This window comes from Pezoporus wallicus, unplaced genomic scaffold, assembly GCF_028554395.1.
Source record: "Pezoporus wallicus isolate ANWC-B61680 ecotype Strahan unplaced genomic scaffold, APGP_CSIRO_Pwel_v1 contig_5863, whole genome shotgun sequence".
In the NCBI taxonomy this organism is placed as follows: Eukaryota; Metazoa; Chordata; class Aves; order Psittaciformes; family Psittacidae; genus Pezoporus; species Pezoporus wallicus.
This window is the reverse complement of record NW_026635152.1, coordinates 490,709-506,007: the sequence shown is the minus strand read 5'-3', so window position 1 is coordinate 506,007 and position 15,299 is coordinate 490,709. Positions and strand designations below refer to the sequence as shown.

General features: G+C 51.7%; 2 protein-coding genes across 6 annotated transcripts; one reads left to right on the top strand and one right to left on the bottom strand.

Annotated features, from left to right (window-relative positions):
- Window positions 1–11: 11 nt before the first annotated feature.
- RPL10A (ribosomal protein L10a) lies at window positions 12–14,381 on the bottom strand. Of its 2 annotated transcripts, XM_057405035.1 has the most exons (6): window positions 14,373–14,381; window positions 3,216–3,292; window positions 3,054–3,134; window positions 2,560–2,708; window positions 1,508–1,680; window positions 12–214 (listed from the first exon to the last, which is right to left on the bottom strand). In XM_057405035.1, the coding sequence occupies exons 1-6, from the start codon at window positions 14,373–14,375 to the stop codon at window positions 44–46; spliced, it is 654 nt and encodes a 217-aa protein (XP_057261018.1). In that variant the 5' UTR covers window positions 14,376–14,381; the 3' UTR covers window positions 12–43. The 2 variants fall into 2 exon arrangements, with proteins under 2 accessions (XP_057261018.1, XP_057261028.1); XM_057405045.1 differs by lacking the exons at window positions 3,054–3,134; window positions 3,216–3,292; window positions 14,373–14,381 and adding an exon at window positions 2,790–3,032.
- ZNF76 (zinc finger protein 76) lies at window positions 3,811–15,234 on the top strand. Of its 4 annotated transcripts, none has more exons than XM_057404513.1 (15): window positions 3,811–3,839; window positions 5,009–5,199; window positions 6,498–6,578; window positions 8,045–8,122; window positions 8,272–8,474; window positions 9,217–9,294; window positions 9,898–10,014; window positions 10,261–10,336; window positions 10,690–10,815; window positions 11,402–11,581; window positions 12,102–12,332; window positions 12,737–12,882; window positions 13,623–13,775; window positions 13,887–14,000; window positions 14,338–15,234. In XM_057404513.1, exons 2-15 carry the CDS (start codon window positions 5,127–5,129, stop codon window positions 14,440–14,442), a joined length of 1,761 nt encoding a protein of 586 aa, XP_057260496.1. In that variant the 5' UTR covers window positions 3,811–3,839; window positions 5,009–5,126; the 3' UTR covers window positions 14,443–15,234. The 4 variants fall into 4 exon arrangements, with proteins under 4 accessions (XP_057260496.1, XP_057260503.1, XP_057260486.1 ...); XM_057404520.1 differs by lacking the exon at window positions 3,811–3,839 and adding an exon at window positions 4,549–4,703 and having other exon boundaries at window positions 14,342–15,234; XM_057404503.1 differs by lacking the exon at window positions 3,811–3,839 and adding an exon at window positions 4,550–4,703.
- Window positions 15,235–15,299: the final 65 nt, after the last annotated feature.

The window sequence follows — 15,299 nt, the reverse complement described above, 5'->3', positions numbered from 1 at the left end:
AACCAAACAGCTGAAGGTATCCTAAAAGTTTATTGCTGCCCCATTAGTAAAGGCGCTGGGGCTTCCCCATGGTGCTCTTGATGTACAGAGCACGCACGTTCTGCCAGTTCTTCTTCAGCAAGGACACCAGGAAGTTGATGGCCAGGTGGATGTTGTAGACAAGTTCATCCTCTGTCATCTTCACATGACCAACAGCCACAGCCAGACAGAGCACCTGAGGGACAAGGACACCACAGTCACCGATGCAGGCAAGAGGTTTTGTGGGGAAAAATGAAAGATTACAGCAAAGTGATTGACAAAATCACTAAACTAAGCGGGGTATCAAATTCCCTTGTTTTGTCCACTGGACATAACTTTTCCATCTTATCTACGGGTGTTTCCACAGAGCAAACTGTGTTTAGCACATGGCTCCCATCAATGTGTCTGGCAGCATCCGGATGCCACCTCTGAACAGCACCTAGCTTCCTCAGAGAGCAAAGGGGACTTAGAAAAGGAAATGAGCACCAGTGTCTCCCGAACATGGGAAAACTGGGAATGACACGTAACACATGGTGCCAAAGAGGCACTAGAGTGGGAGCAGACCTCTGTTTTAATCATGTTCCCACCAACCTGCTCATGGAGCAGTGTGCAATGTGCCCTGCAAACCTCTAGCCCCAGACAGAACAGTTAGCTCCAAACTTCACTGTGAAGCACAACCCCAGCTTCACTTTTTGCCTTGCCACCAGCCACCAGCCCTTTCTTTCCATGCACAAGAGGCTGAGAAGCCTCTGCCTGCCAGGCTGGATGAGGAGTTGTAAGTCAGTGTTCCCCACAGGCACAAGACAAAGGGACTTATGAGTGAGCTGACAGGCAAAGTGTCATGACATCATTAGCTCAGTTACTTAAAATGCTCCAGCATTTGGAAACTAGCACATTTGCGCTGCCCTCGCAGTTGTTGTGCCCCCAGGCACACAGCAGCTGGTGTCCAAGGGTGCACCTCAGTGAGCAGAGCTGTTAATTCTGAGTAACACCCATGAGTCACACTTAAACCACTGAGACAAGACTCCTGAACAGGGTTAAAATAACCTGCTTTATGGAGCTCCTGTGCTGGGGAGTCAACTTGCTTTGACACCTCTTGACAGCAAGAGCAGACATCTGCAGAGCTGCTCCAGAGCCACTTGCAGAGTCAAGTTCCAAACCTGCTTCTGGCAAAGCACTGCTGAGTGCACAGACCCACATGGGCTGCACCCTGCAAATGTCACCCACTTGCCGTAGGAAGTGTTAATTATGACTGTGCTCTGCATTGAAACATCATCTCATCATCATCTGCTCTCAGACCTTTCAGCCACATTATGAATGATGTCTCTGCCAGCAGCTGATGGTGAGGGAGTCTCATGGTCAGGGGGCACTGTTTTAGGAAGGCACTCGAGGGACACCTACAGCCCAGCCCAGATATCACAGCCGTGTCTGAGTGACCACCCCAGTCACAGGCAGGAAGCTGCCCTGGAAAGGAAAAGCTCTGCTTTACCTTCTTCATCTGAAACTTGATGGTAGATTTGACCTCATCAACCTTGGCCACCAGGTTCTCATTGTGAGTGAGAAGAGAAGGGAATTTGCCAGCTTTGTTCAGCCCTGGTCCCAGAATTCGAGGAATCTGCTTGATCAGGGACTCAGAAGCCAGGAAGGCATCGTACTTCTTGGCTGTGAGGAAAGAACCAACATGGGTAAGGATGGGCTCTCAGCTCTGACACCAAGCTTGAGACTGAGCTGCTCCATCTCCCTCAGCATGCACCTTTTCACACTGAGTCCTGCCTACTTGAACCCAACCTGTTTTTACTATTACTGTATCAGAACTTACACCTGTCACAACAGCCAAACCCACCAGCACCCAGCTTCACCCCGACAGCATGCTGAACTGTGCACAGCTCATTTCCCTGAAGAAAGTGGCATTTATTGAGCCAAAGGTGACCATCGCTTAACTCTGAGCTCCAAGAGCCTCCCACCACAGCCTGGGCACATCTGGATGGGCAGATGTACCATACACCTTGGAGAGGCTGAGCTAGCAGACATGGTATCCCATCTCATTTCTTATTATGTACAATTTCATGGCTAATTATAGATGGGAGGGTTTTCTTGTCTGCCTAAGGTATGTATCATTTTGACTTTGCCTTTACAGGGAGAGAAGGATTTTCTTAGTAAGTGAAAATATGCAGATTTCATTCCCTTCAGGTAAATACTGCAGGACTAAATCCAGCTTTTGCCTCCAGCTTCCCAAAGAAGAACATGAAGAACACCAAGTAAGGGTGACACCAAAGATAGGAACATTTCCTGTATCCCTCCCTCCCAGAGGGCCTCCTCCTTCCAGGAGGGCTGACCTGTCACACCTCCTGCACTGGTAACTGTTGGCTTGTCAGGGTAGTTTCTAACCTGATTGCTGTACTTGAGGCTGACTCTGGTCAGCTTCCTATTCCCTGCAGTTAACCAGAACACGAAAACCTGAGCACATGGGAAGCCATCTGGCTTAGCCAGCCCTCTCATGTCAGCCAGGGCACTCTGAGCCCGACCCACAGCACCACTCACCCAGCTTCTTCACCAGCTTCTTGTTTTTGTTGAGCTTTTTCAAAGCTTCTATGTCCATGTGAGGGATGTCAACTGCTTTGGCCTCATCACAGTGCTGCTGGTCCCCCAGCAGGCAGACAGAGAACTTGGGCCGTGGAGTTGACTTCAGCCTGGAGACAGAAGGTCTGAATTACTATAAACCTCCGGCACCACACACTCTTCCACGGGAGCCAACACAAGAGGTACCTTACCACAGCGCCTGGACCTCTTCCTTCACAGCTGCTACCCTGCCTTCCCCAGCAGGTCGGTGGGGACAGCACCCACCTCCCCTCATGTTTTAAGACCCAGGGTTGGGGTCCGTCCAGCCGCACCCGTTTAACTGGGCTGGGCTGAACTACCCGAGCGGTTCAGCGCCGCGTCCTCACGCTGCCGCGGCCGTGCTGCCCCATGGCAGGGCCCGGCAGCGCAAGGGGGGCGCGGGCTGAAGGCTGGGTGGGAGCAAGAGGAGGCCGAACCTGACGGTGCCGGAGAAGCGCTTGTCTTTCTGCGGATCGTAGTTCTTGAGGCTGATCTGCAGCTCCACCGTCTCCACAAACCTGAGGAGGGCAGAGCGGCTGAGGGCACGGCCGGGCAGCGCCCCGCGATGCCCCGGTCCCTCCACAGCACAGGGCTCTTACTTGCGCTTCTTGACCTTGCTGCCCTGCAGCACCTCCTTCACCGCCTCGTACAGGGTGTCGCGGGAGACCTTGCTGCTGCGGGGGGAGAAACAACGCGGGCTCAGGGCGGGCCCGGCCTGGACCTCCTGCGGGCTGCGGGGAGGACGCCGCTGGGCCCGCCGTGGCCCGCTCGCGCTCCGCCGCCATCGGCCCTCGTCCCCCGCTCCCCGCAGCCGCGGATGGGCGCGGATGGGCGCGGATGGGCGCGAACAGCGCAGCGGGCCCGCACCCACCTCATGATGGCGGCGGCCCGACGAGACCGAAAGGCGGTGAGGCGCGCAGGCGCGGAATAAATAGGGGCGGGAATCTCGCGAGACTTGGTGCGCGCCATGCTGGGGGCGGCGAGAGCGGCACGGCGACGCCGCCATGTTGAGAGTGGCCGGACCGGCTTCGCCTCCCGGCTGCCCCGGCGGGAAGCCCGGCCCCATCATTGCCATCGCCGCCGCCGCCGCCGCCGCTGCTCAGCGCCAGGCGCGGGTGCTGCCGCCCGGGCTGTGCCCGGCTGCGGAGGGGCTGCCGCAGGGCACGGCTCCTGAGGGAAACCTGTGGCTTCAATGTGGACTCGGTGCCGTCGCGTTTCCTCAGGTTGGTGTCGGAGGCTGGGGGAGCGCGGACGGCACGGGGTGAGATGGTGGCTGAGGGGCAGCGGTGCCCCGGCGAGCTGCTGCCGACGGACCCCTGCATAACAGCGTGGGGGGAGCCCCGCTGTGTCTCCCCGCCATCCCCCCGGCACTTGGGCCTGTCCCACCGCTCCCCTCAGGGCTCGCCGTGGCACAAGGCCCTGCCCTGCCCTGCCCTGCCCTGCCCTGCCGCGGAGGCACGTCCCCTGTCAGCCCCGGGCTGGCTTCGCGCTGCAGCCTACGCTTGGTTTTTCTCCGGCAGCGCCTGCCCCATCCCTTCCAGGGGGTTGCGGCCCCTCCAGCCGTTTGCATGGCAGCCACAGCAGCGCAGAGGGTCCTCTGTTCCCCAGCGACCCTGCTGTGGCTGGGCGTTTGCTGGGGAATGAGCTGTAATGCTTATCGGGAGGTGTCAGCACTAAAAACTAAGCAGAATCTGCTGCGGTGAGTGAGGAGGTGTCTGCTGGGTCTAGGGAGCACTTGGGTTAAAGGGCATTGAGCATGGCACAAAGCCTGGCTGGGCCCACGGGTGCTGCAGTGTCAGGCAGAGTGGTCAGACTTGTTCCTGGAAATCAAAAGGGTAAAATACGAGACTGTCTCAGAGATTACTCGTGAAGAATCCAGTGCAGCTGCTTTTAAAGATGCTTTTTAAAGCAAAGTGCCTCCAGCGAAATGCTCTTGTCAGGGTGTGAGTGTTTTAACATCATCTGCTTATAGCCTGAAATTCTGTTCCTCAGAAGCCCAGGAACTGGACAGGAAAGGGAGGAGAGAAAGCTTCCATGTACAAAGCTCATTGTCCTGCTCATCTTGCAGTACAGGACACCCTCAGCCTGTAGGTTCACACTTTAAAGTACTCGGAAACCTTTCCTGCAGGTCATGTGGCAGATGGGAAGGGCTTGAATGGGGCGTTTACACTATCTCTAAGAAGAGTCTGTTGATTCACTCACTTGATAAGCTTTACCTTATACTTACCTGTGGAATAGATTTACTCCTGCTTGCCATGGATATACATCTTTTGACCAGTTTAATCCTTTACAGTCTGAAAAATCATTTGCCATTTAAACCTTTCTTAATGTGCAAAAGTGGCTATACATATGTTGGGTGAAAACAAAATTTGAATTGTTCTTTTTATTCAAGGCTTACAACAAGAACACAGCTCCTTGTTCCACAAACCTCTTGCTCTGTGTCCTGGTGCTCTCTACGAGCACACTGAGTAAACTGAAATTCATGTCTGAGGACCAGCCATCAGGGCAGGATGGAGAGCTTGGGCCTGCAAACAGTGACCCTTAGTGACGGGATGACAGCCTACATTCAGCAGGCTGTCAAAGGTAATGGTTCCTTTGGGCTATGAATCATAGAATCATAGAATAGTTAGGGTTAGGAGGGACCTTAAGATCATCTAGTTTAAGTCTCAAAAGTGCCCTCGTGGTGTGCAGACCGTGTGTGATTCCTTTGGACAGGAAGCTGACAGCTCTCTGTTAGATTTGCACAGTGATGCAGTAGAAATCAAACATGCCTCTGGTTGGAAATAAAGCCTTGGAGATGGGAGAGGTGTTGCTGTAGAAAATAAAGGTTCTGTTCAGACTAGAGTGAGCCCTGGAATAACTGGGAAAATGAAGTTCGCACTATGACCTGCATGACTCTATCCAACCCTGAAGCTAAGCAGGATGGTTTATGTCGTTGAGATGCAGAGAATTTGCTTCCCAGTAGCACTTTTCTCACTCAAAGTGGGGCTGAGCTTGTGTTGACTAACTGAAGCAGTGCCAAATTCAATACCTGCTCTGATTTTGGTGGTTGTGAGGTGCTGCTTCCTTCACCACCCACTGTTCCTGAGAAAAGGAATATGTTTCTTCCCACGCTGTAGAACAGGAAGGTTGAGTTGCAAGGCTTCATGTCCTGGGGATTCCTCTCTTGCTTTCCTTTCTGTGCAAACTTGATAGGTTTGTTACATGTGGAGTTGGACTATCTTGAAACCACCAGTTTTGTGATAACATGCCCCCCTGACATTGTGCACCAGGTGAAAGCAACGTGGGCTCCTCATGTTGCAGTGGGATAGAGCAATGTCCTCTCTGCATCAAATGATTTGGGAACTAAAACATAGTATAATTCAGAGTTACACTATTTGAAGAGTCCAATGTTCACAGCCCATCAAGGATGGCATCACTTTATGCCCCTTTATGCACTATAACTTTTCCCCAAGAGTTTATCCTCCATCAAAGCAGAAGAAAATATCTCCAGGCCCTTGCTGATGGCAGTGAAAGCTCCCAGATGATTTTTTTTCCAAGCACAAGTGTAATTGCTTTCTACTTTAGATCCAAAATACTTAGCACACATCATTCTTTCTGCTTCTTGGCTCACAGAGCTGTGAAGAGCAGCTTGTAAACAAGCAATAACAGGTTCTTTGTCTTGTATCCTTTTGTCTAGGTAAAGGAAGCTCCAGCATTTCTAGGAAGTGCCTCTATGGCTATTCAGGGAAAAGCTTCATAAATAACAGCCTATAAGTTGCAGTTTCACTGTCTTGTGGGTACTGGTTTTCTTGTGAACATGTAGCAAAGGGGACAGCTCATGGGACCAGGAAGACTGGGCTCTGCAGGCAGTGCTGATGGCATTTTTTTAACTGTTTCAGATGGAAAGCTGGTTGAAGGACAAGTCATTGAACTTGAAGATGGGACCACAGCTTATATCCAACAGGTGACAATTGAGAAAGGTGAGGACCATAAATTCACCTTTTGCTTTTTAGAAGGATGTTGTAAATGTAACTGCAATTGTCTGTGTTCCAACAGTGGGGCTCCTCTATTAGCTCAAGCTTTAAGAAGTCCATACAGGTGTAGGATTTTTTTGTCTCTTGCCCATGGTTTTGAATGAGCAAGGACACAGAACATGTGATTTCCTGCAATCTGACAAGGCCAATTTGCTGGTGGTGTAAGCAGCAGTTTAAGTGTTGTTTCACCTGTGGGCTCTCCCACAGTTGCCACTCTGACAGATCACAAGTCTGCAGGCAAGGCCAGGAGCTGTGTGCTGTGTTTGTGCCAACTACAGAGCCCAGACAAAGTGTGTTTCCTGTGAGAGCAGCTGGACAGGAATTTCCTCTGAACCAGGAGATAATATATTAATTCTGCAATAGGTGTTTGGGTATGTGGGGTTGTTGGAATCAATGACCCGTTAGCCAATGTCATCTCTGAAATGAGGTGACGTTAAATAATCTGAGTGGTGGTGGGAATTCAGTTCATGTGGCAGGCACTAGAGTGGCACAGAGGAATCCTCTCTGACCATGGTAAGATGTAAAAGGGCAGGTAGAAAGAGCTCTGTTGCTCTGGGCAGTTCTTCCTTCACCCTCCAAAGCTTCTTGTGAGCCACCTCCCTTTTCTGTTCCTAAATGGTTGCTGGAAACCCAGTTTGTGTTCTTGGCTGTGCCCCTTTCCTCCTTTCATCCTCTACCGTGCCTCCAAACACAGTGAGAGGGGTTTTCCTTCTCACCCGTTTCCCCTTCTATGGGATGTTTGTGTTCTCCTTCACACGCACCTGTGCCAAAGCCATCACAGAATCACAGAATAGTTAAGGTTGGAAAGGAGCTTAAGATTATCTCGTTCCACCCCTCCTGCCATGGGCAGGGACACCTCACACTAAACCATGTCACCCAAGGCTCTGTCCAGCCTGGCCTTGAACAATGCCAGGGATGGAGCATTCACAGCTTCCTTGGGCAACCTATTCCAGTGCCTCACCACCCTCACAGTAAAGAACTTCTTCCTTATATCCAATCTAAACTTCCCCTATTTAAGTTCTAACCAGTTACCCCTTGTACTATCACTACAGTTCCTGAACTTCCTAATGAAGGGTCCCTCCCCAGCATCCTTACAGGCCCCCTTCAGATACTGGAAGGCTGCTATCATTTGTGTGTGGGACATAAATTGGCATTTTTAATGGATGATACTCTGCATTTAGCCCAGTGAGCTAAAGAAGTGTGGCAAAGCTATGCATGAAGTCTTAAAAACCTCATAATTCATGTTGGAAAGGCTCAAGTGGCATCTTAAAACCTATAGGTGTGTTTGACTTTCAGTGTAAGCAGGCAGCCCTGCTGTGTCCTCCTCTGTGGGCTTGAATGGTTCAGGAGCTTCTCCTCTGTGCTGTCTGAGTGTTCCAGTAAGGTGTGTCTATCTTTTTGTTCTCTTTTAGAGTCTGTGGCTTTTGAAGATGGTCAGCCAGTGGTGTTGGAAGATGGCAGTATGGCCTACATACACAACACAGCTAAAGGTAAAGAGCATTCCCTGTTCTTCCCTTGGCAGCTGGAGTAGAAGCTGTTACATAGTTCCAAGGCTGTAGATAGCCCAGGAGATGAAGAGTGCTTCTTACTCAGCAGCCTTTTCACGCTGGATTTGTTGGTTTCCACTTTCCTCTTACAGAGTGTTCTGACCCCAACACCTTCGAGGCTGTCCAGCTGGAGGATGGCTCCACTGCCTACATACACCGTCCTGTCATCATGCCACCAGGCAGCACCATCCTGGAAGTGCAGGCAGAAACTGGGCTGGAGGAGTTGGCTGGAGAGGAGGAAGACGATGCCTTTGATGTGGAGACCATTAATGCATTAAAGCAGCACACCAGTAAGGTGAGGACACAGTGCTTCTTTCATGGTCTGGGTGTAGTAGTTCACATGTGTCTGAGGTTGAAGTGTCCTCCCTTCATTAGTGCTTCTGTGTATTTGTTTTTCAGCACTGCCACCTTTGAGAAGAGAAACTGGACAGGGCTCCAGTGAGGGCATCACTCACAATAGGTGACACTTGAGGACCTAGAGCAGGACAGTTTTCTGCTGGACCCTCTAGCTAGTTCCTGCAGAGTGCTGAGCCTACCACCCTTAACCTGCTGCAGGCACACATTTGGGAAGAGCAGAGCTGCTGTGTACAGCTTGGATTGTTTTTTTCCTTGCTTTAAATGTCCCTCCTTGTAGGTGTTTTCTTCCTGTTTGCCTGGCTTCCTTGGGTATGATGTTCTCTTCCACAGATTATCCAGGCAGGAGATCAAGACTAGCATTTTACATGTCAGGAGTGCACTGTCCGTCAGGTTGACAAAGGCCTTAAAACCTAGAATAGCTTCACATCTGACGTGTTGTCACTGCAGTGCTCCATCTGAATGTCTTGAGTGCTGACATTTTCTCCCATCTTCATGGTGTTGCATGAGAAGGGGCTACCTGGAGCACACTGATACAGTGCTCAGCTGGGCAGCAGTAAGATTTGCCCATGGAGACCTTTCTGCTGTGGTGTCACTGTAGATATAAGTGCTGCCTGCTTGGGGTGCTTGTCTGCCCCACGCCGTACAAGGAGGCATGAACAGCTGTGCTTCTTTACTTGCAGGCTTCTGACAAGGAAGAGGAGGGAGTGACAGACCCCTGCCACAGGAAGAGTGAGGACTCCAGCAATGTTTCTTCCCAGGTCTGAATTTCTTAGTGATGCATTCCTGAAACTAGGCCAAAAACTCCTCTTCATGCAGAGCACTTTGCCAGGTAGTAGTTAGCAAAGCTTTGTGGCTTCTCTGCAAAGTCAGCAAATATATTAGCTACAAGTTTTACAAATGAGCTAAGGGAAGCACAAGGGGGTAAGTTATGTGTGGGAGAATTCCCAGTGTGAACTTGGGGGTGGGAATGGGAAATGCTGGTTCCTAGACCTGTGTTCTGTCACATGGGTTGCATCATATGTGTGCAAGCTGTGTTTGTAAGGACATGTGAGGGTGCTGAGGCACTGGCACAGGGTGCCCAGAGAAGCTGTGACTGCCCCATCCCTGCAGTGTTCAAGGCCAGGTTGGACACAGGGGATTGGAGCAAGCTGCTCTAGTGGAATGTGTCTTTGCCTGTGGCAGAGGGTTGGAACTGGGTGATCTTAAGGTCCTTTCCAACCCAAACCATTCCATGATTCTGTGGTTTTGTGAGGATAACTGAAGGAGTGCATATGCGTAGCAAAGAGGGGAATTATTTGTGTGGGATTCACAAAACCTGCTGTAGTGGCTCATTGAATTAACTCCCATACATCTTTTGGCAGGATTTGCCGGAGGTGGAAGTGCAGAGAAGTGAGAAGAGGCCACAGGTTGGCGGCAAAGCTTTCCGCTGTGGGTACAAAGGCTGTGGCCGCCTCTATACCACTGCCCATCATCTAAAGGTAAAGCAGATAATATCCAGTCATGCAGACCAGACACATCCCCGTGTTACGGTGCCAGGTTGGAATGCTGCTATGGAAAAGCCTGAGTTGTATGCTTGGCTTGCCAAGAGATCCAGATGTGTAACTACCCAAGGTGAAGTCCAGCAGAGAACTTCAGATTCTCCCCACCAGCTAGATTTCTTCACACTCTGTCCTTTCCTCCTTGTCTTGGACTTCATTTTAGGAACCTGTTCTTTCTTTTTCCAGGTCCATGAACGTGTTCACACAGGTGACAAGCCGTATACGTGTGACTTCCCAAGCTGTGGGAAAGCATTTGCTACAGGTAGCAGTTTCTCTTCTGAGTAAATTTTGTTTTCTGTCCAGTCGAAACCACTCTTGAGCATCAGCCCTGGCTCTTTTTCCAGCTGAGCACAATGAGCATAGCTTTTAAAGCCTTCTGAGAAGGAATTGTAGCATAGGAGACTGTCTGAGACTTGATTGATGATGAACGGATTTGAGCTATGAGAAGCAGCTGAGTTGTCAGTTGTGTTGTGAGGCTGTTTGGATATTTCTTCTCCTTCAGCTATGCAGGCACAAGACAGACATCCAAAAATATATGAGCTGAGAGGTGATACACAGCTTGCCATGTTATTTCCTTCTTCTTATAAAATTAATCATGGTTTCTTTCCTGGACAGGATATGGGCTGAAGAGCCACATGAGAACACATACTGGTGAGAAACCATACAAGTGTCCAGAAGATGTGTGTAGCAAAGCCTTCAAAACCTCTGGGGATCTTCAGAAACACATCCGGACACACACGGGTGAGCAGTACAGGAGGAGAACTGAGCTGCTTCTTGAAAGGGTCATCCAAGATACTCCAAGTAATGCTTCAGCCTTTGTCCAGGATGTGCCTTTATGAATCTTGGGTGAAACAAGGCAGACCTGAAGCTGTCTTCAGACAGAAGTAGACAGGTTGTAGAAGTAGTACTAGGGATTCTTGACTGTGTTACAAACAACACAGCAAAAGAGGTAGAGGTGCCAGTGCTGCTAGAGAAATATGCCAGCATTTGGATCTGATTGAGGTCTTGTTGTTGTAATACTGTGGAGGAGGGAAGTTGAGGTTGGATGTAAGGAAGAAGTTCTTCCTTGTGAAGGTGCTGAAGCGCTGGCACAGGGTGCCCAGAGAAGCTGTGGCTGCCCCATCCCTGGCAGTGTTCAAGGCCAGGTTGGACACAGGGGCTTGGAGCAAGCTGCTCTAGTGGAAGGGGTCCCTGCCCGTGGCAGGGGTTGGAACTCTGTGAGCTTTAAGGTATCTTCCAACCCAGAGCATTCCATGATACAAGAGTCCAGGGCATTCCAGGTAGGTGAACTGTAGCAGGACTCTCATCCACGTTACTCCTCATGCAGGTGAACGGCCCTTCAAGTGCCCCTTTGTGGGCTGTGGCCGCTCTTTCACCACATCCAACATCCGGAAGGTTCACATCCGAACGCACACAGGCGAGCGGCCGTACATGTGTCCCGAGCCCAACTGCGGGAGAGGTTTCACCAGTGCCACCAATTACAAGAACCACATGAGAATCCACACAGGTAAGAGGAGAGGGGGAAGCACAGACAGCTCCTCCCCAGTCAGCCAGCTGTACTGACAGCCTGGGGCGGCTGGGAAGTCTGTGGGACTGAAATGGCATTTCCAGGCATTGCATGGGTAGATCTGGGGGTAGCCAGAGAGTTACAGGAAACAGAAATCACTTTATTGGGCTGATCATTGTTTCACTGGTCTGTCTCCAGCTATTTGCTCTTCATGGGCATGAGGAGGACAAGAGGAAACTGCCTCAGGCTGCTCCAGGGGAGGTTTAAACTGGACATTAGGAACAATTCCTTCCCCCAAGGGTGCTCAGGCATTGGAACAGGCTGCCCAGGGCAGGGCTGGAGTCACCGTCCCTGCAAGTGTTCACACACCGTGTAGCCGAGACTCTCAGTGCCATGGGTTAGTGGTGGCCTTTGCAATGCTGGGGAACAGTTGGACTTGATCTTAAAGATCTTTTCCAACCTGATTGATTGTATGAGGAGGGTGAGTGGGTCAAGCTCTGCTCTGTGGCCTCTGCCCTAGGAGAGAAGCCGTACATGTGCACTGTGCCAGGCTGTGGAAAGCGCTTCACTGAGTACTCCAGCCTCTACAAACACCACGTGGTGCACACCCACTGCAAACCCTACACCTGCAGTTGCTGTGGCAAGACCTACCGCCAGGCCTCCACGCTGGCCATGCACAAGCGCAGCAGCCACGAGGTGGAGGCCACGGAGGAGAGTGAACAGGCCCTCTACGAACAGCAGCAGCTGGAGGGTGAGCAGCCAACCACTGTCCTGTCACCTGCGACAGGCGTTTGGGTCATTCCTGCATCAGGAATGTGGCAAAGGGGAGAGAAGTGACAGCAAGAGCTTGCAGCTGCTCCCCTCTCAGAGCCGGGTCTGTGCTGTGGCCTCCTGCCTCCCTTACAAAACCCAGATCTGCGTCACAGACAAGAGAAGAGGGCTTCCCATGGTACTTATTCTATGTCATGGGTTCGGAATGGGCTCCTGCCTATTCTTTAGTACAGGGAGGGGTAAAGACTCTCCTTCCTAGGCCAACACTGGGCTGTTGTTATGATCCTCTGTGCTGGCATCAGGCAGGTCCCAGGGTCAGGCGTGTGCCTTCACACTCTGATGAGCACATTTCACCCCTTTTGCTCTTTGCTTTTCCTGACTCAGCTGCTGCTGCTGCTGAGAGGAGCTCCCCTCTAAAGAGCCAGCATACTGCCTTCCTGTCAGAGATGGAAGAAAATGAAGAGGAGGAGGAAGATGAAGATGAAATAGCTGCACAGGTCTCAATCATCTCTCAGGATGAGACAGAGCAGGTATGAACACTGACAGCCTCCAGCATGTGGGTAGCAGCAGTTACCTGCGTGACATCTGCCTCTGTCCAGACTTGGTGTTCTCTTCAGGGCTTTTTATCAGCATAAAACAGACCCTTCATGGCTTCATGGGCTCTGTGTGTCCTGAGGGCTCCCTCCTTACAGCTTTACTCCACTGCTGCAGCCTGGATGTGAAGGGTAAAGAAAGGTCCTTCGCTCCCTGACTCAGGGTCTTGCAGGTGTTTGCCCAGGCTTGGCGCAGTGCCTGGTAGCCCTCACCTTCCCAACAGCAGTCAGGAGGCAGCTTCCAGTCCCTGCTGACACAGGCTGATTTGGATACAGCAGTGCTTTTCTTGTACTTCCCTCCACCAGCTGCCTGTGTGCCAGCTGGGAAAAACTCCCTTCTGTGGCATGGGGCAGAGGAAACAGGCACCACAAGTAACGCTCATTTCTGCTCCGAGGTGCTCCCTGCTGCAGCAATGCAGGAGCTGGCCTCAGAGCATGGAGAGAAGACACTCAGTGGGAAGGGGAGATGCAGTATAAGGGGAAGGGGCTGGAGCCCTGACGTCTTCTGAGTTCTCCATTGATTCTGTCCACAGTCCTGGGCAAAGTCTTTGGAGTTCTTTGTGCCATGGAGAGAATATTTTATCAGTTGAGACCTTTTGTGTTGCTAGACTTGGGAGTTGTGTAAGGCTTCCTGAGAAGCCATCCTGGCTGAGAGTATCCACTGTTCTTCCACCTAGGTCAGTTTGTCACAGGAAGACCTGCAGGCCCTGGGCAGTGCCATCAGCATGGTGACACAGAGCGGTCCCCTCCCGGGGGCCAAGGAGGAGGTGGTGGGTGATGACACACACACCGTGACGGTGGCCAACACGAGTGGCATCGACACGCTGCCGGTACAGACAAAGCTGGGAATGTCCCTTTTATCCTGCAGAGAAACAGCCTGCTGGAAGGGAACTGGATTGGTGTTTTTAAACATGATGTGGTTTTAATCTTAACTTTTCCAGGTTACCATAGTCACTTCTGGGGCAGTCGTGTCTGAGGAATCAGCAATCGCACCCCTCTGTCATCAGCAGGTGGCTTTGCTGGCTACTGCCAACGGCACCCACATTGCAGTGCAGGTACCACACAGTTCCTGCCATGTTTCCCTTCATTCCCCCATCCACCCACTGGCTTCAGCACCTTCCCTTGTGCTCTTGCTGCATTGCCTCTTGCCTAGAGCTTCTTCACTCCCAGATAACCTGTGTATAAAGGAGAGTAGGGATACACTCCTTGGATTGCAGAATGCTCCTTTGGAGCCAGCCTTGCTGCATGCTAGTCGAGGCTCTTTCTGCTTTGCCCCTCTGCTTCATACCTGTGTCACCCACTGCCAACCCCTCACACCTCTGTCCTGCTGGGGGCAGCCCCCCCCTCTTGAGCCCACCTTTTGGGAGCACAGTGCTCTCTCTTTCCTCCTAGCTAGAAGAGCAGCAGAGCCTGGAGGAAGCCATCAGCATGGCTGCAGCAGCAATGCAGTATGAACCTGTGACACTTGATGCAGCTGTGTCTGAGAATGGGTGCTGAGCCCCTGCAGAGCCTCCCAGGCAGGCAGAGAAGGCAGCCCCAGCCTGTTCTCCACAGGGATGGTGGGAGCTGCTGCAACCAGGATGGCCAGCATGGAGAAGAGGTGCAGTACATGAGCAATGGAAGGTGTCAGAGCAGCAGCAGCCAGCGGCTGCACCACGCAGCTGGTGAGAGCTGATGTGTTGGGCTACAGGAGTCACCCTGTTCAATGAGCTCTTCCCTCCAAGGATGAGTGTCAAAGGCTGCTGCCTTTAGAGGCTCCACTGTTTTCCTGGGCTCTGAGCAGCAACTTCGCTGCTCCTTGCCTTGGGCACTGACTGCCTCTGTCTGGAGGAGATGGCACATGGTGTCTTCTAGTTCACGGCTAAGATCTCCAAGACCTGCCAGTCTTCTGCAGTAGAGGTGAAGCCACAGAGATCTCAGCAGTCTCAGTGTGCAAAATAGTTTCGGAGAGGCACGTTTCCTGCCCTCTCCCTCTAGGAACAGCTCCTCTTTCCTGCCCACCCCTCAGGTAAGGGGCATGTGGGCAGCGTATGTGCAGAAGCATTGAAGCCCCATCCAGTCAAGCCCGGGCTGTCCAGGGCTCTGTGTCTGGAGCAGTGACCCAGTGTGGAGTGAGCATCCAGGCCGGCTTCAACAGGAATTCTCCCATCTCTGTCACACTCTTGAGGAAACTTCCTTGGCAGACTCAGTGCTGTGGAGCAGAGCAAAGCATTCCCTCCACCGAAGCCAACCAGCTGAGCCAGGCTTGGATGTAAATACTGAGTTGAAATAAAAACAAACTAAAACTTTTCTTTCTGAAAAGAAGCACCTTCTCTCTTTCCGTTCCTAGGGCCAGAGGCTGGCAGAGGGTGGGA

Excerpts from the sequence above, each read along its gene's own strand:
- ZNF76 (XM_057404513.1), top strand. The coding sequence starts at position 5,127 with ATGGAGAGCTTGGGCCTGCAAACAGTGACCCTTAGTGACGGGATGACA. Across the intron at positions 10,015-10,260 it reads CCACTGCCCATCATCTAAAG|GTCCATGAACGTGTTCACAC; the intron begins GTAAAGCAGATA and ends TTCTTTTTCCAG. Across the intron at positions 14,001-14,337 it reads GCACCCACATTGCAGTGCAG|CTAGAAGAGCAGCAGAGCCT; the intron begins GTACCACACAGT and ends CTTTCCTCCTAG.
- RPL10A (XM_057405035.1), bottom strand. Across the intron at positions 2,709-3,053 it reads CGCTTCTCCGGCACCGTCAG|GCTGAAGTCAACTCCACGGC; the intron begins GTTCGGCCTCCT and ends TTCTGTCTCCAG. Across the intron at positions 215-1,507 it reads TCAAGTTTCAGATGAAGAAG|GTGCTCTGTCTGGCTGTGGC; the intron begins GTAAAGCAGAGC and ends CTTGTCCCTCAG.